At 43.5% G+C, this 23,865-nt stretch overlaps 1 protein-coding gene across 2 annotated transcripts; it reads right to left on the reverse strand.

The window, feature by feature from the left end:
* Positions 1-8,130: 8,130 nt before the first annotated feature.
* Positions 8,131-16,192, reverse strand: LOC125537045 (uncharacterized). 2 transcript variants are annotated; one of them, XM_048700341.2, is made up of 10 exons: positions 15,545-16,192; positions 10,466-10,555; positions 10,153-10,389; positions 9,821-10,042; positions 9,411-9,723; positions 8,982-9,325; positions 8,838-8,906; positions 8,666-8,722; positions 8,470-8,579; positions 8,131-8,381 (listed from the first exon to the last, which is right to left on the reverse strand). In XM_048700341.2, exons 1-10 carry the CDS (start codon positions 16,040-16,042, stop codon positions 8,276-8,278), a joined length of 2,046 nt encoding a protein of 681 aa, XP_048556298.1. In that variant the 5' UTR covers positions 16,043-16,192; the 3' UTR covers positions 8,131-8,275. The 2 variants fall into 2 exon arrangements, with proteins under 2 accessions (XP_048556298.1, XP_048556297.1); XM_048700340.2 differs by having other exon boundaries at positions 8,470-8,585; positions 15,545-16,191.
* Positions 16,193-23,865: the final 7,673 nt, after the last annotated feature.

A 23,865-nucleotide genomic window follows, 5' to 3' on the forward strand; every position in this document is an offset into this window, starting at 1 on the left:
GTGATGTACGATCGAGCCCGTGTGGGCCCCACCACGAAAACTTCAGACGAAATCTCTATCATATGTTTGTTCCGGCTTATTCTGCAAGCCAATCCTTTGTTTTGCTTTTGAGTTGTGGTATTCGAGTTGCTTCGAAGTCAAATGTTGATTCCATACCTTTCCTAAACGGTGTTCTCATATTTCTATGTGAATACTGATCCTTCTCGATCTTTGAGTTTATCATGTCAATCCTTTTCAATCGTTGTGTTTCTCTTCAAGTGGATCCGATCATTTCTACATTTGCAAGATCCAATCTCAGTTGTTTTTTTCGTCAACGGTGTTTGCTTCATTCGTTCCAAGTTGCCTTTTGTTTTCCCGCCCACCCACCCTTTTTCTTCAAGAACTCGGATTTCTTAATCAAACATCCTTTTATTCTTGTGACTTCTCTTCATTCTTTTCTTTCAATGTTCTACTCGGTGGTTCACATGAAGATGCTCTTCTAGTTCGTCATTCCTTTTTCTTCTCCGGTGGATTCAATTCAAACTCTGTTGGTCATATCCTTTCCTCGTTTCAATGTTTTTTTCCATGCCGGTGCACCTCATAATCATTCACCTCTCGCTATTCATTTGTTCCGGAGTGCTGAGCATATCTCAGAAGATGCTACTGCTTATTCTCATTCATTCAAGCTCTTTCGAGCTTGTTACCTCATTCAAGCCATTTTTTTCAATCGGTGCTATCTCTTTTTCAAGTAATCGTTCAACGGTGTTTCTTTTGAGTGGGCCCTAACCCACAAGTCTTTTACCAGGATCTTACCTGACTCTTTTCTTTTCCCGGAGCTATCCTCAAATTTTTCTCAAAGTTTGACGTAAGAATGAGTTATCATCAGTCAAATGCCTTTCTCCAAGATCGGTTAAATTCTTTTCATCGTTGGCTCAATCTCTTCGCTTTTGATTATTCTGGAGTGCCTCAATAATTCATGGTGGTGTTTCTCGTCGTAATTCTCAGATTTTGAAGACCGAAGAAGATTTTTCTCTCAATTTTGCTCCATTCTCTTCAAGATTCGTGATTCCAGCTTGTTGCCATCCTCTCATAATTGTATTCGATTGTGAGAATTCTTTTCACCCATCCAGAGTAATTCAGGAGTCTTTTCAGTTTGATTCTCCGGAGCCATCTTCTCAGAATTATTCATTCCAGCTTTCAGCTCGCTTTCTCCAAATCTTACCGGTGCATCGATCAAATATCCTCTAATCAGCTCGTGTTCTCTTCGTTCTTTGGTATCTAAATTCTGTTAAGTATTTCCATTCGTTTTCTAATTTTTCCCGGTGTCTCTTTATCTTTTCTTCAATCGTTTTCAATTCTTATGGTGGTTCGTTCAAGATGTCTCTTCCTTCGTTATCATATCAATTCATTCGTTCTTTCCAATCCCGACCGGTGATTCGTTGAAGACCTTCCCAAGTTTGTGCTATATCTATCTTAATCCTTTCTACGAGAATAAGTAGTATGCCAAATTCGTTGCTTGTCATCAATCTAATTTGGTGAAGGATACGCATAACATAATTCTTATTCTTGTTCCATCCAAGTGATTAATTTCTTATTCCGGAGGTTCATCAGAATTCTTGATTTCATTTGTTCATCTTTCTTTCCCGGAGTTTCAAATTCTCTCAATTATATCGTCATGAAGATCCATCTAATCATTGCAAGGATTCACCTTGTGTTTTCAACTTCTCTTTCCTTCCGTTTAATCATTCTTTTGTTACCGGAGTTCTTCATGAAGGTTCTACATGATGGTTCATCAAGGATTTAATTCCTTCTCAAAGTGTTCATCAAGTTTCTTTTCAGAGGAGTTCAAGCATTCTTCATCTTGCTATCCGGAGTGCAATTCTTTCTTCCGTATCATTGGAGGTGGTATTATGTCATTCTTGATAATTTGAGTTCATGTTTCATGTTTCACATGTTGTTAAGAATGAGGTATTTTAAATCCATCAATCCCTTCGTTGGAATTATCTTGGGCTATATTTCACCTAAAACCGTCCCTAAGGATTGTTGCTATTTATGGTGCTCATATAGGACCCAAGTTCTTCTTTATCCTCCCGGTGAAATATTTTCTCGTCCCCTTGTTCATATCAATCCAATTCTTTTCCCGTGAGTGGCTGGTTGTCACCTCATAATTTGAGATGTATTCCATAAGACCATATCAAGTTTATTCTTTTCGTTGTTGATTTCCCAACAACTCCGTTCAATCCTTCTTTTTAAGGATGCTCTCTCAAATTCATTTCAGGCAAAACTTGTTGCCTTCTTCTCTGTTCTTTTGGGTCCATTCTTATATTTCTTCCGGAGGCTTTGTGATGTTGCTCTCTTCAACTCATCTTCTTGTTTGTCAGGACCTTGTTCTTTTCATGCTTATCCATTTAACCGGAGTGTTGTGCCCTTTTGCTCAAGTTCTATCATCTTATCAAGTTTTACCTCCCTTCTCAACCAGAGTGCTGTCTGAGGTCTTTCTTACCCCTTGTCCCATTCTTTTAATAGTTTCGGAGGCAGTGTGTTGTGATTTCATCAAGTATCTTCTCACCTTATCAAGTTATTATTCAATTCTCCTTCTTTTCATTCAGAGTGCTGCCCGAATTTGTTCTTCCTTGTTCCTCTTCCCTAACGGAGTGCTTTCAACTTCGCTCTTTCTCGTTGCATTCTTTCTTTCAATTTGTTCAACCTCTCAAGGCTCATGGTTTCACTCGTTTGTCAAAGAAGCAACTTAGTTTTAACTCTTCTCTTTCTCTTCCGTTTTCCCTCCGGTGCCATTCTAGATCTCGGGACGAGATCCTCTCGTAGTGGTGGAGTGTTGTGACGCCCCGAGACCGACGCGCCAGGTGTCTTCCAGTGATTCGTTGTTGTTGCCTTGTCATTTGCTTGTGTGTCGCATCTTGCCATGTCATCATCCGCATTGCATCATCATGTTTTCAAAACTTGCATCCGTCCGGGTCCCCAGTTCCGTCCGTTGTCCGTTCGGATCCCACACACACTCGCACGCGCCCGCGGCACGTCCAAAATATTATTTTATAAGTGGCCAGAAAATGTTCTCGGAATGGGTTGAAAGTTGGCATGTGGTGTTGTTATATTGTTAGTAGGTCGCCTGCCAAGTTTCATCGCATTCGGAGTCCGTTTGACGCCCCAACGTTAAACTATAGCGGCATTATAGCCGGGCACACGTCGGACGTTTTCGGTCTCCGAAAACTGCTGCCAGGCCCTCTCTCTTCTCTTCTCTCCTCTCAGCCCATGGCCTTCTACACAGCCCACCTAGTCCATCCACCTATCCCCTCTTCGCGTCTGGAGCCGTCCGATGCGACCGCACGGTCCGAAAACCCCTCTCTGCTCAGTTCTCAGACGCCCTCGCGCGTCCGAAAACCTTCCCCGAACCCGAACCGGACTTTCGTCACCGTTGGATCCGAAACATCCCCAAACATCTACAAAACGTCTCCATTTTGTTAATTGGACTTCCTAACATATTTTTTCCGTCCGTCCGATTATGATCGGAGGGACGAGATAGCCCCTAGTCAAACCCACCTACTATATATAGCTGGTCTAACCCTAGACCAAATCCCAAATTTCTAGGGATCCATCCCACCGCCGCCACTCTCTTCCTCGGGTTCCACACCGAACCAGTAGCTTTCTCCCTGATCCTAAATTCCTCTCTCGTTCAAACACCAGCCAATCCAGAGCATAGCCCCCTCCTCGCCTCGATCTGGATCGAGGAGCCCGAGCCCCTGCAGCCGCCCGAGGTCTCCACGGCTTGGCCCTCCTGCCTCCTCGCCGGACTCCTCGCGCAGCAGCACCTCACCAAGCCCCGCGCCGCAGTCTCCTTCTCCCCGTTCCCGATGGCCACCTCCTTCCATGTCCAGGAGCTCGCAGTCGCGAAGCCCTGCTCCGCCAAGCTCCTCCCATGGCCACCCCGCCGCCACGTCCGACCAGGGAACCAGCGCTGCCGCCCAAGGAGGAAGCTCGCCGCCTGCCCACAAGTTCGCCGCGTCGTCGATGGCCTCCGCCGTTGTCAGGCCAGCACCTCCCCGTCGCTCCTCTTCTCCCACTCCCCCTGTTTCTTCTGGTTTTTCCCCTGCTGCTCCCTGTGGCCTGATCTCTTGCCGCCGACAGGAACTGCCAGCGCCGCCCATGGCCTCGTCTCCGGACAGAACGGGTCGTCCCAGACCTCCACCGCCCGGATCCGGTGACTCTTGCCGCCACTACCGCCAAGAACCTCACCGGAGAACGACGCTCCGCCCTGGACCCGCTCGTTTCAACCGCCGCTGCAGCTCTGAACTGCTTCGTTTGTCGAGAACGAGCGCTCCCTCGTCGTCGCATTGACCGCAGCAGCCCCGCGCCTGGCCTGTGTCTCGCACGAGGTCCACCGACCGGCCCAGCTGCCAGCCCAGCGGCGCCCGGCCTGCCTTGGCCTCTCCCTCTCCGCAAACTGGGCCTGGCCCATGGGTGAGGCCACCCCAGCGCCCCACCTTTTTTCCTTCCTGCTGTTGGGCTTGTCCCAGATTTGGCCCGCTTCTATATTTTTCCCAGATTCTGTGAATTTATCTTTTATTCCAGTAAAACAGTTTTGCAGTAACACCCTTGAACTTCATGCATATTTTAACTCATAAACTAAGCATCACATGTAAAAACTTAATATATGAAAAATGCTTAGAATCTTGTCTAGTTTAATAGTATCCAACTTTCAATCATGTTTGACATGTTTAAAATGATGTTTGTTTAAATTTGCTATATGGACATGCTAAAATGCTTTAATTCATAACTAAATAACCGTAGCTCGGTTTTAAATGAACTTTATATGTAAATGGGGTAGAAAAATGCCTAGTTTAACATGGCGGCATCACTTTACATGTTTAACAACTCTAAAATTGTGTTTAGGGAAGAACAGTACCAAACCTAATATATGCATATGAGGATTTTCCGGAATTGTTGTTCGTTGTCTCCGGCCTCATTTAAACTTGACTAGATAGGTAGTTTTCATTTGCTTCACCCTCTTGCCATGCTAACAACATTTAATCTTGTTGGGTACATAAACAAGAGAGAACTAAATAAGTCATGTGGTGTTTCGTCAATATGCAACGGAGTTGCATGTTGAGCTCCACTTAATTTGTAGGATTGTTTGTGCACTTTGCCATGCCATGCTTCATTATACCGGACATGCATCATAATTGATTGTGCATCATGCCATGTTCATGTGTTGGTTGTTTACTATGTTGTTTGCTCCTTTCCGGTGTTGCTTCTTCGGGTTGGTTCCGATAACGTCGTGTTTGTGAGGGTCCGTTAGACTGCGTCCGTTTGTCTTCTTCATGGACTCATTCTTCTTCCTTGTGGGATTTCAGGCAAGATGACCATACCCTTGAAATCACTTCTATCTTTACTTGCTAGTTGCTTGCTCTTTTGCTATGCCTATGCTGCGATACCTACCACTTGCTTATCATGCCTCCCATATTGTTGAGCCAAGCCTCTAACCCACCTTGTCCTAGCAAACCGTTGTTTGGCTATGTTACCGCTTTGCTCAGCCCCTCTTATAGCGTTGCTAGTTACAGGTGAAGATGAAGTTTGTTCCTTGTTGGAACATGGAGATGTTGTTCCTTGTTGGAACATGTTTACTTGTTGGGATATCACAATATCTCTTATTTAATTAATGCATCTATATACTTGGTAAAGGGTGGAAGGCTCGGCCTTATGCCTGGTGTTTTGTTCCACTCTTGCCGCCCTAGTTTCCGTCATATCGGTGTTATGTTCCCGGATTTTGCGTTCCTTACGCGGTTGGGTTATAATGGGAACCCCTTGACAGTTCGCCTTGAATAAAACTCCTCTAGCAATGCCCAACATTGATTTTACCATTCTCCACCTAGCCTTTTCTTTCCCTTGGGTTCTGCAGACTCAAGGGTCATCCATTATTTTAACACCCCTCCCCCCCGGGGCCAGTGCTCCTTTGAGTGTTGGTCCAACCTGTCAGCCGCCGGTGGCCACCAGGGGCAACTCTGGGCTGGCCTACCGAAAGTTTGGACAATCTGAGTGTGCCCTGAGAACGAGATATGTGCAACTCCTATCGGGATTTGTCGGCACATTCGGGCGGTGTTGCTGGACTTGTTTTACCATTGTCGAGGATGTCTTGTAACCTGGATGTCGAGCCTGATCGGATTGTCTTGGGTGAAGGAATATCCTTCGTTGATCGTGAGAGCTTGTGATGGGCTAAGTTGGGACACCACTGCAGGGGTTTGAACTTCGAAAGTCGTGCCCGCGGTTATGGGCAGATGGGAATTTGTTAATGTCCGATTGTAGAAAACCTAAAGTTTGACTTAATTAAAATGCATCAACCGCGTGTGTAACCGTGATGGTCTCTTTCCGGCGATGTCCGGAAAGTGAACACGGTGTTGGAGTAATGCTTGACGTAGGTTGTTCCAGGATCACTTTTGATCATAGTTGTTCGATCGTGCTTTTTCCTTCTCTTCTCGCTCTCATTTGCGTATGTTAGCCACCATATATGCTAGTCGCTTGCTACAGCTCCACATCATACCTTTACCCTTCCTATAAGCTTAAATAGTCTTGATCGCGAGGGTGTGAGATTGCTGAGTCCCTGTGACTCACAGATAGTTCCAAAACCAGTTTGCAGGTGCCGATGAAACCGTGCAGGTGACGCTACCGAGCTCAAGGAGGAGCTCGATGAAGACCGTGTTCATTTTGTTGTCCGTTTCCAGTTGATCAGTAGTGGAGCCCAGTTGAGACGATTGGGGATCTATGTAGCTTTTGGGGTAGTCTTCTTTTATTTTGGTTCCGTAGTCGGACCTTGATTATATCTGGATGATGTAATGATTTATTCATGTATTGTGTGAAGTGGCGATTGTAAGCCAACTATGTATCTCTTTCCCTTATGTATTACATGAGTTGTGTGAAGATTACCTCACTTACGACATTGCTTACAATGCGGTTATGCCTCTAAGTCGTGCTTCGATACGTGAGAGATATAGCCGCATCGTGGGCGTAACACAGACCTATCATACGATATTTCGAATGGATCCTACTTTTTGTTGAAGGCACAAGCTAGCTAAGCTGGCTAGAGCCCAATGTTTTCAAGGAGGTTTATGAGTTCAAATCCTAGTACTAACGTACATTTTCTTTTTATTTTATTATAATCTTTCGCTAGAGCAGCCTAGCTCGGCCCAGGACGAACGAAAAAGGAGTTACGGCCCAGGCAAAAACGCTCATCAATTTTAGTACCACCTTAGATAGAAAATAATTATCTAAGTGGGACGAAACTAAGAATATCACCTTGCTTTATTATTATTATTATTATTATTATTATTATTATATATAGGTATAGGTATAGGCAATGGCGGAGCTTAGTGAAGAGCAACCTGAGCCGTTGCCCCCCCCCCCCCCCCCCTACCTAAGAAAGCTAGCATATATCCCCTAATATTCAGCCCATATGTCCAGTTAAAATCAACCCAAAGTTATGTTTTTTGCCCCTTCAGCCCATTTGCCCCTCCACAAATTCAGCCCAAGCTCCGCCACTGGGTATAGGTATAGATATAGTTGTCGATTCCCGCCGTACAGGTAGCAATGGCAAGCCCGAGAAGAAAATCTTGCTAGTGTGATCAAGGATAAGAAGGGTCCTAAATGGTTCGGTTTGGATGGAAGGTTCACCAAAGTCCGAAGCTTGACACCTCAAGAAAATGACAACACGCAGCAAAGATGGTTAAAATCGAGGCGTCCTAAAAAATTACCGCGTAATAAGCTTTCAGGATTGACAAAACAAGTTAACAGCAGCAAAACCATTGGTTCTCTATTGGTGTTGTGTGCATTATAGAGAGTATCAACTTTAAGAGGCCCAAAAAAGAGAGTGTAAAAAGGCCAATGCTTAGCGTTGGTCGATCGATCAAAGCCCGAGTCTTTGCATGACGGGTCTTCGGTTATAGTAGTAGACAGGGGGAGGACGAGAAGGTGGGTGGGTGAGTGGCACATGACCATGGTGTCGACGTGACGAGCTTGCCTTGCCGGTGCCATACGTTTGTCACGACCCTCCCCATGGGGCCCGCAACCACATGTTCGCTTTCTCAAGGGGCATTGACAACGCACGCGTGGTGTGATCTGTCCGCCGATCAGAAACGCTTGGCATGTAAAATTGTTTCATATAATGTCATAACTCAGAATGTATGAGTCCGCATCAAAGGCACTCGAGCAATGCACAAGGTTGGGGTAGCTAGTTAGGTAACTCAACGCTATGAATAAATAAAATCCTATAACAAAGCCTTGGGAAGCTCTATCGTCCTTGCCTAGAGTATTTCCTCCCGTCTCTTGCAGATAAATATCGGCCTCTGCGCTCCCTGACTGTGTACTCTACCTCATCATACTCATCAGGAACAAAGCTGTTGGAAACACCAAGCACAGTTTCACGTCACAAGCCTTCTCTTTGTGGGGAGAGCAAAATCCAATGCGTACACAAAACAGCCTTACCTCCGCTGGTCATGAAAAGGTTTAGCAATCCGGCGATGGGGAGCAGCAACTTGAGGATTGGAATGACTAGTTATCTCGCTTTGAGAGCTTGAAGGGGCTGCTGCTGACTTCTGCCCCTAGACAACAACGAAAAATATCAGAATCAAACAAAATCAGAACGACAAGCATCTCAGGATGTGCTTTTGTGGTTCGCTACCTTGTAGCATTCGCTACAGTTACACATCGCAGGACTTGAAGGCAATAACTCTTGTTCCTAGGAAACACAAGCGCTCCAATAGTCAGCATCAACCAGCAAGCAGCCAAGTACTCCATCTGCATCTAAATGTAAGACTTTTTTTAAGTAAATCATAACATTAAACACTACGTACCACCCCGCGGTAGGGTTCCTTGCGCTGAGGTGCTACTTGAGAAGTTGAAGCCACCGTGAGCTCATGCTCCTAACAACACAGAGTCAGCCTACAATTAACATCAGGATGCAAATAAAACCTAAAAACTGGAAACCATGCACTTACTGTCTTATTATAGTAGTCTTTCTCCGATCCACCACTGGTTGCAGCAAATTCATCAACATTCTCACACTGGTAGTGATGACCAGCCTTGCCAGCGCTGGAGTAATGCCCACTCTGATAAGCACTTGAGTTATGATCACCTCTAATGCATTCTGGGCAAGATTCATCATGTGCCCTCTCCAAGTATGAATGTCTATATTTACTCCTGCTGTATTCATCTCCTTGCATGGTTGATGCTTCATATGCTGCATGCTTATGTTTTGGATATTTATTATCATATCGACTCTCAACATAACCTTCCCGGATTCTGCTCCCCGGGTGTGTCCTTCCATATTTATGGCGGGGGTCTACAACCAAGCATTAAAAATAACCCTTTCAGTAACCTCGTGGAAAAAAGAAAAGAGGAACACACATTTTACAAAAGAAACCAACCAGGTACTGTAGAATCTCTTCTGTAGTAAGACCTGTATTCTCGCACTGAAACAGGTCTTTCTCCATCATCAACCGCCATGGGAGGCAACCTACCAACATAACCTCCCCGAATTCTGCTCCCTGGGTAGTTGCTATGATTTGAATAAGGACGTCTTTCAGGACCTAAATGCCTGAATCTGTTAGGGTGGGGCTCTCTGTCACCATAATTTTTGCCAATAAATCCTCTCCTGACGCCCAACATGTGATTATCCCCTTGCCATGAAGGCTTTTTGAAAGTAGGCTTTGGTCTTTGTAGAGTAGCCTTCATGCGGATCTGAAAGTATGGAAGTAGTAAGTAGTAACTAACCATAGCTCAAGCAAATAAACCAAAGGTAGAAGTCACACAACAATAAAGACCGTAAAGGGATTACCTTTCCACTACCTTCACCAAAGCGACCTTTATTGACCATATCAATGCAATCTAATGCCGCTTGTCTTGTAGTAAAGCTGATGAAACCAAAATCTTTACGTTTTGCTGTAAACATATTTCTAGCAAGTTGTATATTATCAATTTCACCAAACTTTCCAAACTTTTCCCTCACGTCGTCTTCGTCCCAATGAGGCGGTAAGCCATCCAAGAAAACAGATTTTACCTACATTTCATAATGATAATAAGAGATGTTAAATGGAAAAGGCATGATCATGCAATACCTCTAGTTACAGAAGCAAATAGAAGATAAAGCTACTTCGTTTGTGGATTTACCTTCTCCATAACCTTATCATCTTGTGAAATGGTGTTTGAAAATGATATTTGTGCTCTAACATCAGTACCAAGAAACAGATCTCTTTTCTGTAGTTTAAGAAATCCAGCAACAGCATCCACATGTGAGCTGAAGTCAAGAAACGCATAGCCTCTATTTCTTCCCTTTCTATCCGGGTGCTCAATTAAATTGATATCTTCAAGGTTTTCCAACTCAAAGGTTTTCAGCTTCTCTGCTAACTGCAAGAGATGTCATTACTCAAAATAGCAAGGTGCTTGCAAAAAATGCGAGTATCAAATAAGTAAGACAGCATACATCATCTTTTGACCAATCGAAGCAAATGTTCCGAAGATGAAGGGTCTCATTATCATTGTTCTTGCATATTCCACAAGCTTTTCCCTTGATCTGAAAACCATAATGAGGTGTTATATATATGTGCAGTCCTATTGGCTAGTTAAAAAGTATCATTCATTGAACACACATGGATGTGAACATTCATTGTCAATACCAAACATGTCCAAGAATTTCAAGTATATTGAATAAAGTATCACAAAGTACAATCAGCATGGCAAATGCAATTGCTTTACTATCAAAGAAAATCTAATCGAGACTACCCATCTAAATGCTTAAACTTTTAAATGGTAGCAGCAGTACATAATCTAACAGATGTAAACATACTGACATACAAGAGATCATATCAAATTATACTAACTAAAAGAATGTTGAGTACTACCAGTTGTAATCGTTGATACATGAGCGGAGAGGGATAACTACGGTACTGAAGATAGCCAGTTATGCCATCTGCAAGGGCTTAGGAAGACATAGGGAAGGAGAAGAGAATATATTGGTTCTTGCTTCTGCCCAAAGATTTTTGCTTTAAATGCCCGCTCTTACATAGAGCTACCCAATTTTGACCCCAAAGACATGGACTTAACTTGGAAACCAACGTGTATATAATACTCCCTCTGTTCACAAATATAGGATGTTCTAACTTTTTTGTGAGTCGGATGTATATAGACATGTTTTAGTGTGTTTGTTCACTCATTTCGGTCTGTATGTGATCCATAATGAACTATCCGAAACATCTTATATTTGTGAACGGAGGGAGTACGTTCTAACTACACCACTATAAATTGACTTTGACTGTAACATACTAAATGCCATTAACTGCAGACTCTACTTCCTGATTCTCCTGAATTACGAAGCCTGCTAGCTGCTGCCGTCTGAGAATGCAGTACTTCACCCGCCACCACCCCACTGACTAGCAGTCATTGCGAACCATATTTTGTTATGGGGTTACAGATGGTCCTTGTCCATCAGTAGATTGTACTGATAGTGTGGGGTGGTGAACTAAACACACCAATTAAGCCCCAAATGGATGGGGATGTTGCCACTCTGGCTCCACTTAACACTAAAATTTTGGAGCCTTCCTGACATTTACTCCTTGCATTCCTGACTCAAGCGTGTAAGAGCCCTTCTGACACATTGCATGGCAGCGTTCCCTAATGTACTTTCATTGTATCTTCTTTCCTCCTAGTAATTTCTCTCACTACTACGCTAGCTTGAGACCTCATCGCGCTACAGACTCCCATCGCACCCCTATGGAACACATGTCCTGGCTCCAGCACGATGCAGATAATCAAACCACACAAGTTCCTGATCCTTGCACATGCCCGCTCCAAATAACCTATCAGATGTATGCACACATTCACATACACATGCACTTTCATACTAATTACAATAACTAATTGAGTCTCTGACTTGGCAACCCCTGGCTCAATTGTTTGTCATGCACATGGGTTTATCCAAGGAAGTACTCCCTCCATCCCCTCAATACATGGCACATGCGCATTCCAAGAATGAAGTTTGACCATTAGTTTGACCAACTAAACATGGGTTGTATTTCACAAAAATTGTATCACCAGATTCATATTTGAACATGGTATCATTTTTATGACATACGACACATGTTATTAAACAAGTTCATGGTCAAAGTTAAATCATGCAAAACGAGGGCGCCATGTAAAAGGGGACAGAGGTTAACACTTTATGTGCTGCCAACCACCATAAATTCTGTGCTAGACTGCACCAAACCAATGACTTCCTGTTGTGGTTTCTCGTTCCTCTACCAATACTTTTCCTTGTGCTTCCGCTGACACGCAATTTACCATGTCTCTATTGCCGCCTATTTTTTGTTGCTCCTGATATATTGGACGACAAGGGTAGTAACTTGAAAGTTGAAACCATGTTGACAACAGTTTCTGTCGATCATGCAACATCATTGTCTGAACCATATTTAATGAAGGCCAGGCCCTTTGATCTCACTGGTAAAACTTCAGTTGTCTCCACCACTACGTACAGATCAAAGACAAGATTTGATCAAGCACTTTCTATATCCGCTCAATCGTGCCGCGGAGGAGTATCCTTCGTGACATCTTCTCGACAACAAAGACCATAGTAGATGTTTGCAGTTCAAGGATGGATGCCATGAGGTTATCACTTGTGATGCTTTTCATCTCATGTCATGGTGGATCAGCTCTACGACCGAAATGTTGTGGACTTTAACTCATAACACGGACACTCTAGCACCCAAGATAGCTAGATAGCATGTTTTGTGGGATTAGGAAGGCATAGGTTATGGGAAGAGAATATTTCTCAGCTTCATATATTACAATCCTGCTCTTATATAGATCTACCTAACTTAAGACTCTTAATTTGGAAACAAAATCACATATGGAAAGAAATCTTAGTCCTGTCTTGAATCTATATCTATTTTAGCTACTAATAAAGGGAGGTGATATTCTTGGTCCAGTCCGTCATGACGTTTTGCGGAAAAGTCTCTAAGCTTTCTAGAAATCAACCCTGCAATCCAGAAAAACTGTTTGTATAATCAACCTGCGGTACTGAGTCGTAGGAAGAAAACGATTCGAACATCTTGACGGGCCAAGTTTGTGCACCTGCACTGCTTCGGAAGCCCAGTTAGCTCCGCACGTGTCAGGTGCTAAAAAATTAAAAAAATTACTGCAATGCATGGGTTGGAGTCGAACTCACAACCGCACATCAATCAAACATCGGTAACCAACTGGACGACCTAGCTGTTGCGAAAGGTCATGACATTTTGCAGAAAAGTCTCTAAGCTTTCTAGAAATCGACCCTGCAATCCAGAAAAAATGTTCGTATAATCAACCTGCGGTACTGAGTGGCAGGAAGAAAACGATTCGAACGTCTTGATGGGCCGAGTTTGTGCAGTGCACTGCTTCAAAAGCCCAGTTAGTTTCGCATGTGTCAGGTGCTAAAGAATTAATGCAATGCGTGGGTTGGAGTCGAACTCACAACCGCGCACATTAATCAAACATCTGTAACCAACTGGACAACCTAGCTGTTATGAAAGTACACGTTGTATATTTTATATATGTATATATTGTGCCCCCAGTTGGCTTTGCACACGTCAGTGCTAAAAAATTAATGCAATGTGTTTTTCTTGAGCGGAATTAGGACATCCACACCGACTGTGAGGTAATTTCCTTTTTGCAACAATAGGCCACTTCTCTGCTCTAATTTGCAGAAAACCCCTTAGTATCTTGAAACCAACCACATCCCTCCTTCACCTCATCAAAACAGCCGGAGGAATATATTTTGAGTGAAACATAATATTTTTTTGTGATATATGTACATCAAAACTAGAGTGTTTTCTTTCAAGTTTGTGAACAAGTATTATTCTACTTTGGATCCGTTGCAATGCACGGGCACATTGCTAGTTAGAGAAAAGCACTTAGTGTATAGAGGCTGCGGTCACCTTTTAGATGGACCAGATTTAGAAAACAAGTTTCTCAAATCTCAACATATTTTATTCTCCTACAGCCGCTCCCTGGAACTGACATATGGGGTTCTCAATTTCTTTATTCATTAGAGGCTGCCTCCATGCTACGACCTACGAGGCGATGCTAACGATTTTGGACTAGAGGCTGGGGCCTGCAATGTATGGAGGCTGCCTCTAACAGGAGAGAGAAGGCTTAGAGGCAGCAAAAACACTACACTGTGGGTGCTCTTAATGCAATGCATGGGTTGGAGTCTTCACTCGATTGCGCATGCCGTCCGTCATTCAGCTGTGCCTTCGCATGGGCCTTCATATTTTCATATGACGCTGCGATACTGGTTTTTTGGGGCCAAGTTTCGCAGATTCAGCTTATGTTTATAAAACAAGTTTGTAAACAGATTAGATAGTCCCACCTTGCTTCTTTAGACCTAATTCCACCAATTTGTATATGTCCGTGGGTATATACTCCCTCCGTTCCTAAATATTTGTCTTTGTAGAGATTTCAACAAGTGACTACATGCGGAGCAAAATGAGTGAATTTATACTCTAAAATATGTCTATATACATCCGTATGTGGTAACCATTTGAGATCTCTAAAAAGACAAATATTTAGGAACGGAGGGAGTATGTGATAGAGTTGGGGTGGCACCGATTGAAGAGAAGCTTGTCCAACATTGTCTGAGATGGTTTGGGCATATACAACGTAGATCTCCAAAAAGGCCTATGCATAGCGGGCGGTTAAAATGTGTTGATAATGGCAAGAGACGTCATAGTAGACCAAACTTGACATGGGAGGAGTCCCTAAAGAGAGATCTGAAGGACTATAATATCACCAAAGATTTAGCCATGGACAGGGGTGCATGGAAGTTAGCTATCCACATGCCATAGCCATGACTTGGTTTTGATATCTTATGGGTTTTAACTCTAGCTTAACCCAACTTGTTTGGGACTGAAAGGCTTTGTTGTTGTTGTAATAAATATGCTGGGGCCAGCAGGAACTACTGCCCAGTCTTTTAGCAAAGGAAATGATTAACCGTATATGCCGTTAGCACTACAACGTACTACTCCCTCCATCCCATAATATAAGAGCATTTTTGACACTACACTAGTGTCAAAAACGCACTACACTAGTGTAAAAAACGCTCTTATATTATGGGACAGAGGGAGTAGTTCTAAACTAAACCTTCCTGGCACCATATCCTTCTACATCTCTAGCACAAAATGAGCCAGCCAAACAATTATAAACTAATAACTCAAAGGTAGTAGTTTGAATTGAACCCAGCTTGTTCGATTTCCCTTATTTATCTATCTACAGTACCTTAAGCCCTATAAAGCGCGAGACCGTACAACAGTTCCCTTACTAAAAATTCAACCTTTTTCCAACCACTTTGTTCCTAGTACGTAGCGAATTCTCATCGAAACCAATAAGGCAATGCTTCAGATGTTGCGCAAAGGCCAGAGGCCATTAACTTAGGACCAGTTCGTTCAGTGTTTTCCCCAACCCGACCACTTTCCAGCAATTCACACTACAGAGCTAGGGAAGAGAATCTAGTGGATGCAGTAGCTGTAAAGAATACCATGGCCGTGCGGAGGTCGTTGGCAGCCCACCTCGCCTGCCAAACCTCGGCGAAGCGTACAAAGGCAAAGCCCTTGTTAAGCTGCGGCTCCACCGGATCCCGGACGAGCCGCACCTCCTCGACCTCGCCGGCCTCGGTGAGCGCCGCCGCGACGTCATCCTCCATGGCTTCCCGCGGCAGCCCAAACACGAACACCTCGTACTCCTTCCTCTTCTTCCTCCTCCCCTCGTTCTCCCCTCCTTCCCCAGACACCCCCACCTCCTCCACGACCTCCTTCTCCACAATAGCGTCTTCTTCCTCGGCCGGCGCCACCGCCGTCTCCTCCCCCATGATCATCTCCTCGGGAGCCTGTTCCTCTTCCTCCTCATCCTCCTCCTCAACTACTTCCTCCACCTCGACGACCTCCTCCACCTCCTGGGGCTCCTCCTCCTCGAAATCCTCCATGGCGACGTTGAGGTCGAAGAGCGGCCGGCGCGGGGCCGGCGGAAGGTCTTCCATCTCCGGCGGTCGCCGGCCGCACGGGGGCTTAGGGTTTCGTCGCGGCGGCGGTCTCCGTTTGGATTTTTGCTGCTGGGTAGTCTACTGGTGCGAGATGTGGCGATGAGATGCGATGTACGGCCCGGGGGAGACCACGCGGCTGCCAAAAGAAAAGGCGCCTATAAAGGCACTCGTGTCCCCGGAAACGGAGGGCTGGGTTCAGCGGCGGCATACCGCATACATGGGGCCCGGTGTCAGTATCACTGGCGGCCTGCTCGGGGCAGGCCTACATGGCAGTGTGTGTATGGTAGTACAGCGTTACCTGGTTTGACTCGGTTCAGTTCTATTTTTCCAGAATCTATATAATACCTAAATAGTTCATTCACATTATCCTATTTTTATCTTACATGCGGTCTATCCACCTCAACAACTTGCCACGTCATCAATTATTTTTTCATTTAACTAATTTTATTAGCATCTAGACTTGCATGTGGTCGCTCTGTTTCCAATCCTAAATTAGCACTGGAGCTCAATGGTGCCCAACCACAAATAGAAGCCCAATCGTCCTGCCACTAGCATCCTTTTCGTTTCATCTCTCTCTCCATAAATAAAGGATCAATCTTCTTAAAGGATATATGCCTTAGAGACAGTAATAAAGTTGTTATTTTATATTTTCTTATTCATAATAAATATTTATTATTCATGCTAGAATTGTATTAACCGGAAACTTGATACATGTGTGGATACATAGATAAAACACCGTGTCCCTAGTAAGCCTCTACTAAACCAGCTCGTTAATTAAAAATGGTTAAGTTTCTAACCATAGACATGTGTTGTCATTTGATGAACAGGATCACGTCATTAGGAGAATGATGTGATGACATGACCCATCCGTTAGCTTAGCATATTGATCGTTCAGTTTTATTGTTATTGCTTTTTTGTGTCATATACATATTCATTTGACTATGAGATTATGCAACTCCCGGATATCGGAGGAATACCTTGTGTGCTATCAAACGTCACAACGTAACTGGGTGATTATAAAGTTGCTCTACAGGCATCTCCGAAGGTGTTTATTGGGTTGGCATAGATCGAGATTAGGATTTGTCACTCAGAGTATCGGAGAGGTATCTCTGGGCCCTCTCGGTAATACACATCATAAGAAGCCTTGCAAGCAAAGTGACTAATGAGTTAGTTGCGAGATGTCGTCATGTCTACATAGTTCTCGAACCCGTAGGGTCCGCACGCTTAACATTCGATGACGATTTAGTATTATATGAGTTATGTAATTTGGTGAACGAATGTTGTTCGGAGTTCTGGATGAGTCACGGACATGATGAGGAGTCTTGAAATGGTCGAAAGGTAAATATTGATATATATAGGATGATAGTATTCGTACTAATGAGTTAGTTGCGAGATGTCGTCATGTCTACATAGTTCTCGAACCCGTAGGGTCCGCACGCTTAACATTCGATGACGATTTAGTATTATATGAGTTATGTAATTTGGTGAACGAATGTTGTTCGGAGTTCTGGATGAGTCACGGACATGATGAGGAGTCTTGAAATGGTCGAAAGGTAAATATTGATATATATAGGATGATAGTATTCGTACACCGGAAATGTTTCGAAGTGTATCGAGTATTTATCGGACTACCGGAGGGGTTACCGGAACCCCCGGGAGGTTAATGGGCCACATGGGCCAAAGGGGAAGGGGAACACTAGCCCACCCCTCCTAGGCCGCCATCCAAGTGGGAGAAGGAAATGGGGGAGTCGGCCTCCGCCTTCCTTTCCTCTCCCCTCTCTTCCTTTCCCCTCTCTGGAAATATGGACTAGGCCCCCAAGTAGGATTCCTCCTACTTGGGCGCCCCAAGGCTGCTCCCCTCCCACCTATATATACGCGGGGAGGGGGCGCCTAGAACACACACCAACAAATGTTAGCCATGTGCGGCGCCCCCTCCACAGTTTACGCCTTCGGTCATATCTTCATAGTGCTTAGGCGAAGCCCTGCGCGGATTACTTCACCATCACCGTCACCACGTCATCGTGCTGACGGAACTCATATTCTTCCTTGATACTTTGCTGGATCAAGAGTTCGAGGGACGTCATCGAGCTGAACGTGTGCAGAACCGAAGGTGACGTATGTTCGGTGCTTGATCAGTCGGAACGAGAAGAAGTTCGACTACATCAACCGCGTTGTCAAACACTTCCGCTTTCGGTCTACGAGGGTACGTAGACACACTCTCCCCCTCTCGTTGCTATGCATCTACTAGATAGATCTTGCGTGAGCGTAGGAAGATTTTTGAAATTGCATGCTACGTTTTCCAACAGTGGCATCCGAGCCAGGTCTATGCGTAGATGATATGCATGAGTAGAACACAAAGAGTTGTGGACGGTGATCGTCATACTGCTTACCACCAATGTCTTATTTTGATTCGGCGGTATTGTTGGATGAAGAGGCCCGGACCAACCTTACATGACCACGTTCATGAGACGGTTCCATCGACAGACATGCAACTAGTTTTGCATAAAGGTGGTTGGCGGGTGTCAGTTTCTCCAACTTTAGTTGAATCGAATTTGACTGCGGCCTGTCCTTGTAGAAGGTCAAATGGCAAACTTGATAAATCACCATTGTGGTTTTGATGCGTAGGTAAGAACGTTTTTTGCTAGAAGCCCGTAGTAGCCACGTAAAACTTGCAACAACAAAGTAGAGGATGTCTAACTTGTTTTTGCAAGGCATGTTGTGATGTGATATGGTCAAGCCATGATGTGATATATGTTTTTGTATGAGATGATCATGTTTTGTAAAAGTTATCGACAACTGGCAGGAGCCTTATGGTTGTCGCTTTATTGTATGAAATGCAAACGCCATGTAATTGCTTTACTTTATCACTATGCGTTAGCGATAGTTGTAGAAGCAATAGTTGGCGAGACGACCACAATGCTATGATGGAGATCAAGGTGTCGAGCCGGTGACGATGGAGATCATGACGATGCTTGGGAGATGGAGATCAAAAGCACAAGATGATGATGGCCATATCATGTCACATATTTTGATTGCATGTGATGTTTATCTTTCATGCATCTTATTTTGCTTAGTACGGTGGTAGCATTATAAGATGATCCCTTAACTAAATTTTCAAGGTATAAGTGTTCTCCCTGAGTATGCACCGTTGCAAAAGTTCGTCGTGTTGAGACACCACGTGATGATCGGGTGTGATAGACTCTACATTCACATACAGCGGGTGCAAGACAGTTTTGCACATGTGGAATACTCAGGTTAAACTTGACGAGCCTGGCATGTACAGACATGGCCTCGAAACACTGGAGACCGAAAGGTCGAACGTGAATCATATAGTAGATATGATAAACGTAGAGATGTTCACCATTGAAGACTACTGCATCTCATGTGATGATCGGACATGGTTTAGTTGATTTGGACCACATATCATTTAGATGACTTGAGGGATGTCTATCTAAGTGGGAGTTCTTAAGTAATATGATTAATTGAACTTAATTTATCATGAACTTACTCCTGATAGTTTTTGCATATCTATGTTGTAGATCAATGGCCCGTCCTACCGTTCCCTTGAATTTTAATGCGTTCCTAGAGAAAGCTAAGTTGAAAGATGAAGGTAGCAACTACACGGACTGGGTCCATAACTTGAGGATTATCCTCATTGCTGCACAGAAGAATTATGTCCTTGATGCACCGCTAGGTGAAAGGCCTGCTGCAGGAGCAAATGCTGATGTTATGAACGTCTGGCAAGCTCGATCTGATGACTACTTGATAGTTCAGTGTGCCATGCTCTAAAACTTAGAATCGGGACTTCAAAGACGTTTTGAACGTCATGGACCATATGAGATGTTCCAGGAATTGAAGTTAATATTTCAAGCAAATGCCCGAGTTGCGAGATATGAAGCCTCCAACAAGTTCTATAGCTGCAAGATCGAGGAGAACAGTTCTGTGGGTGAACACATACTCAAAATGTTTGGGTATCATAACCACTTGACTCAGCTGGGAGTTAATTTTCCAGATGATAGTGTTATTGACAGAGTTCTTCAATCACTGCCACCAAGCTACAAAGGGTTCGTGATGAACTATAATATGCAAGGGATGGATAAGACAATTCCCGAGCTCTTCGCAATGCTCAAAGCCGCGGAGGTAGAAATCAAGAAGGAGCATCAAGTGTTGATGGTTAACAAGACTACTAGTTTCAAGAAAAAGGGCAAGGGAAAGAAGGGGAACTTCAAGAAGAATGGCAAGCAAGTTGCCACTCCCGGTAAGAAGCCCAAATCTGGACCTAAGCCTGAAACTGAGTGCTTCTACTGCAAAGGGACTGGTCACTGGAAGCAGAACTACCCCAAGTATTTGGCGGATAAGAAGGATGGCAAAGTGAACAAAGGTATATTTGATATACATGTTATTGATGCGTACCTTACTAACTCGAAACAAGGGCTACGGATTAAAAGAAGATTGGCTAAGGACAAGGTGACGATGCGCGTCGGGAATGGTTCCAAGGTCGATGTGATCGCCGTCGGCACGATACCTCTACATCTACCTTCGGGATTAGTTTTAGACCAGAATAATTGTTATTAGGTGCCAGCGTTGATCATTAACATTATATTTGGATCTTGTTTGATGCGAGACGGTTATTCATTTAAATCAGAGAATAATGGTTGTTCTATTTATATGAGTAATATCTTTTATGGTCATGCACCCTTAAAGAGTGGTCTATTTTGTTGAATCTCGATTGTGGTGATACACATATTCATAATATTGATGCCAAAAGATGCAAAGTTGATAATGATAGTGCAACTTATTTGTGGCACTGCCATTTAGGTCATATTGGTGTAAAATGCATGAAGAAACTCCATTCAGATGGACTTTTGGAATCACTTGATTATGAATCATTTGATACTTGTGAACCATGCCTCATGGGCAAGATGACTAAAACTCCGTTCTCCGGAACAATGGAGCGAGCTAATGACTTATTGGAAATAATACATACCGATGTATGCGGTCCGATGAGTGTTGAAGCTCGCAGCGGGTATCGTTATTTTCTGACCTTCACAGATGATTTGAGCAGATATGGGTATATCTACTTGATGAAACACAAGTCTGAAACATTTGAAAAGTTCAAAGAATTTCAGAGTGAAGTGGAGAATCATCATAACAAGAAAATAAAGTTTCTACGATCTGATCGTGGAGGCGAATATTTGAGTTACGATTTTGGCCTTCATTTAAAACAATGTGGAATAGTTTCATAACTCATGCCACCTGGAACACCATAGCGCAATGGTGTGTCCGAACGGCGTAACCATACTTTATTAGATATGGTGCGATCTATGATGTCTCTTACCAATTTACCACTATCATTTTAGGGTTATGCATTAGAGACATCTACATTCACATTAAATAGGGCACTGTCTAAATCCCTTGAGATGACACCGTATGAACAGTTGTTTGGCAAGAAACCTAAGCTGTCGTTTCTTAATGTTTGGGGTTGCGATGCTTATGTGAAAAAGCTTCAGCCTGATAAGCTCGAACCAAAATCGGAGAAGTGCGTCTTCATAGGATACCCAAAAGAAACTGTTGGGTACACCTTCTACCACAGATCCAAAGGCAAGACCTTTGTTGCTAAGAATGGATCCTTTCTAGAGAAGGAGTTTCTCTCGAAAGAAGTGAGTGAGAGGAAAGTAGAACTTGATGAGGTAATTGTACCTTCTCTCGAATTGGAAAGTAGCTCATCACAGAAAAACGTTCCTGTGATGCCTACACCAACTAGAGAGGAAGCTAATGATAATGATCATGAAACTTCATATTAAGTTACTACCGAACCTCGTAGGTCAATCAGAGCACGTTCCGCACCAGAGTGGTACCGTAATCCTGTTCTGGAGGTCATGTTACTAGACCATGACGAGCCTATGAACTATGAAGAAGCTATGATGAGCCCAGATTCCGATAAATGGCTTGAGGCCATGAAATCTGAGATAGGATCCATGTATGAGAACAAAGTGTGGACTTTAGTTGACTTGCCCGATGATCGGCGAGCCATAGAGAATAAATGGATCTTCAAGAAGAAGACTGGTGCCGATGGTAATGTTACTGTCTACAAAGCTCGACTTGTCGCAAAAGGTTTTCGACATGTTCAAGGAGTTGACTGCGATGAGACTTTCTCACCCGTAGTGATGCTTAAGTCTGTCTGAATCATGTTAGCAATTGCCGCATTTTATGATTATGAAATCTGGCAAATGGACGTCAAAACTCCATTCCTTAATGGATTTCTTAAAGAAGAGTTGTATGATGCAACCAGAAGGTTTTGTCGGTCCTAAATGTGCTAACAAAGTGTGCAAGCTCCAACGGTCCATCTATGGACTGGTGCAAGCATCTCGGAGTTGGAATATATGCTTTGATGAGGTGATCAAAGAATATGGTTTTATACAGACTTTTGGAGAAGCCTGTATTTACAAGAAAGTGAGTGGGAGCTCTGTAGCTTTTCTAATATTATATGTGGATGACATATTGTTGATTGGAAATGATGTAGAATTTCTGGATTGCATAAAAGGATACTTGAATAAGAGTTTTTCAATGAAAGACCTCGATGAAGCGCTTATATATTGGGCATCAAGATCCATAGAGATAGATCAAGACGCTTAATAGGACTTTCACAAAGCACATACCCTGACAAAGTTTTGAAAAAGGTTCAAAATGGATCAGTCAAAGAAAGGGTTCTTGCCTGTGTTATAGGGTGTGAAATTGAGTCAGGCTCAAGGCCCGACCACTGTAGAAGATAGAGAGAAAATGAAATTAATTCCATGTGCATCGGCCATAGGATCTATCATGTATGTATGTTGTGTACCAAACCTGACGTGTGCCTTACTATAAGTCTGGCAGGAAGGTACCAAAGTAATCCAGGAGTGGATCACTGGACAACGGTCAAGAACATCCTAAATACCTGAAAAGGACTAAGGATATGTTTCTCGTTTATGGAGGTGACAAAGAGCTTTTCGTAAATGGTTACGTCGATGCTAGTTTTGACACTAATCCAGATGACTCTAAGTCGCAAACGGGATACGTATTTATATTGAATGGTGGAGCTATCAGTTGGCAGTTCCAAGCAGAGCGTCTGAAGGAAATATGCCCTAGAGGCAATACTAAAGTTGTTCTTTTATATTTCCTTATATCATGATAAATGTTTATTATTCATGCTAGAATTGTATTAACCGGAAACTTGATACATGTGTGAATACATAGACAAAACACCGTGTCCCTAGTAAGCCTCTACTAGACCAGCTCGTTAATCAAAGATGGTTAAGTTTCCTAACCATAGACATGTGTTGTCATTTGATGAATGGGATCACATCACTAGGAGAATGATGTGATGGACATGACCCATCTGTTAGCTTAGCATATTGACCGTTCAATTTTATTGCTACAGCTTTCTTCATGTCATATACATATTTCTTTGACTATGAGATTATGTAACTCCGGGATACCGGAGGAATACCTTGTGTGCTATCAAACATCACAACATAACTGGGTGATTATAAAGATGCTCTATAGGTATCTACGAAGGTGTTTGTTCGGTGGCATAGATCGAGATTAGGATTTGTCACTCTGAGTATCGGAGAGGTATCTCTGGGCCCTCTCGGTAATACACATCATAATAAGCCTTGCAAGCAAAGTGACTGATGAGTTAGTTGCGGGATGATGCATTACAGAACGAGTAAAGAGACTTGCCGGTAATGAGATTGAACTAGGTATGAAGATACCGACGATCAAATCTCGGGCAAGTAACATATCGATGACAAAGGGAATTACATATGTTGTCATTGCGATAC

This window comes from Triticum urartu, chromosome 2A, assembly GCF_056163025.1.
Source record: "Triticum urartu cultivar PI428250 chromosome 2A, HENAU_Tu73, whole genome shotgun sequence".
In the NCBI taxonomy this organism is placed as follows: domain Eukaryota; kingdom Viridiplantae; phylum Streptophyta; class Magnoliopsida; order Poales; family Poaceae; genus Triticum; species Triticum urartu.

Excerpts from the sequence above, each read along its gene's own strand:
- LOC125537045 (XM_048700340.2), bottom strand. The coding sequence starts at position 16,042 with ATGGAAGACCTTCCGCCGGCCCCGCGCCGGCCGCTCTTCGACCTCAAC. Across the intron at positions 8,907-8,981 it reads AAGACTACTATAATAAGACA|GAGCATGAGCTCACGGTGGC; the intron begins GTAAGTGCATGG and ends CTGTGTTGTTAG. Across the intron at positions 8,586-8,665 it reads ACTGTAGCGAATGCTACAAG|GGGCAGAAGTCAGCAGCAGC; the intron begins GTAGCGAACCAC and ends GTTGTTGTCTAG.